This window comes from Notothenia coriiceps, unplaced genomic scaffold, assembly GCF_000735185.1.
Source record: "Notothenia coriiceps isolate Sejong01 unplaced genomic scaffold, NC01 NC01_scaffold00037250, whole genome shotgun sequence".
NCBI classification, from domain to species: Eukaryota; Metazoa; Chordata; class Actinopteri; order Perciformes; family Nototheniidae; genus Notothenia; species Notothenia coriiceps.
In genome coordinates this window covers 144663-145764 of record NW_011369951.1, presented here as the reverse complement: position 1 = coordinate 145764, position 1102 = coordinate 144663, and the positions used below count along the sequence as shown (strand labels likewise).

At 49.6% G+C, this 1102-nt stretch overlaps 1 protein-coding gene across 1 annotated transcript in view; it reads left to right on the top strand.

The window, feature by feature from the left end:
- The window catches only part of LOC104967149 (sodium/potassium-transporting ATPase subunit alpha-1-like), a gene marked incomplete at its 3' end in the record, with an annotated part of 8282 nt that extends 7185 nt beyond the window's left edge, over positions 1 to 1097 (top strand). Inside the window, 5 exon segments of the mRNA XM_010796565.1 lie at positions 1 to 179; positions 261 to 397; positions 660 to 810; positions 926 to 976; positions 978 to 1097. The exon segment at positions 1 to 179 is cut by the window's left edge and continues 23 nt beyond it. Coding sequence (XP_010794867.1) covers positions 1 to 179; positions 261 to 397; positions 660 to 810; positions 926 to 976; positions 978 to 1097 — 638 coding nt within the window.
- Between the last annotated feature and the right edge of the window lie 5 nt (positions 1098 to 1102).

The following is a 1102-nucleotide window of genomic DNA, read 5'->3' as shown; positions in this document are numbered from 1 at the left end:
CAGGTTTCTGCCAGTTCAACCTGCCCGACGACCAGTTCCCAGAAGGCTTTGCTTTTGACACAGAGGACACGAACTTCCCCACTGAGAACCTCTGCTTCATCGGCCTCATGTCCATGATCGACCCTCCTCGTGCTGCTGTGCCCGATGCTGTCGGAAAATGCAGGAGCGCTGGAATCAAGGTATGTAACTAGGTCTATATCTATCATTTCAAAAGCAACGCCTCAATCAGGTTATGTGTTAACACTCGTCTTCCCTCTCAGGTTATCATGGTGACAGGTGACCATCCCATCACAGCCAAGGCTATCGCTAAGGGTGTGGGTATCATCTCTGAGGGCAACGAGACAGTTGAAGACATCGCTGCTCGTCTGAATGTCCCCGTCTCTGAGGTCAACCCCAGGTTAGTACACAGCTGAGCTAACTGACATCGTCCTTCTAGACATGTCTCTTTCTTTGTCCCTAATTCTTGGGCTAATGGAGCAAAATTCAATCAGCATTGGCTAATGAGGCCCAGCGTTCGACTCAGTTAAAACGTTTTTGTCATTAATTCACTGTAGACAAATCCATGAGTCTCTGAGCTGGTGCCTAACTTATACTCATCATGTTTAAAAGGATTTGGGATTAAAACGGTTAGCCTAACGCTGCTGTGATTTCCTCTGCAGGGATGCCAAGGCCTGCGTCGTGCACGGCGGTGAGCTGAAGGAAATGACCCCCGAGCTGCTCGACGACGTGCTGAAGTACCACACTGAGATCGTCTTCGCCAGAACCTCCCCTCAGCAGAAACTGATCATCGTGGAAGGATGCCAGAGACAGGTTAGCATTCAAAGAGAATTTCAAAAACATTTTCACTGACGCAAATCAGGATTTAAAGCTTTCAAAAACACACATCTTGACACACTAACGCTTCTCTCTTCTCTCTCGCAGGGAGCCATTCGTGGCTGTGACAGGTGACGGTGTGAACGACTCTCCTGCTCTGAAGAAAGGCGGACATCGGTGTCGCTATGGGCATCTCTGGGTCTGACGTCTCCAAGCAGGCCGCCGACATGATCCTGCTGGACGACAACTTTGCCTCCATCGTCACTGGAGTGGAAGAAGGTAACAGATT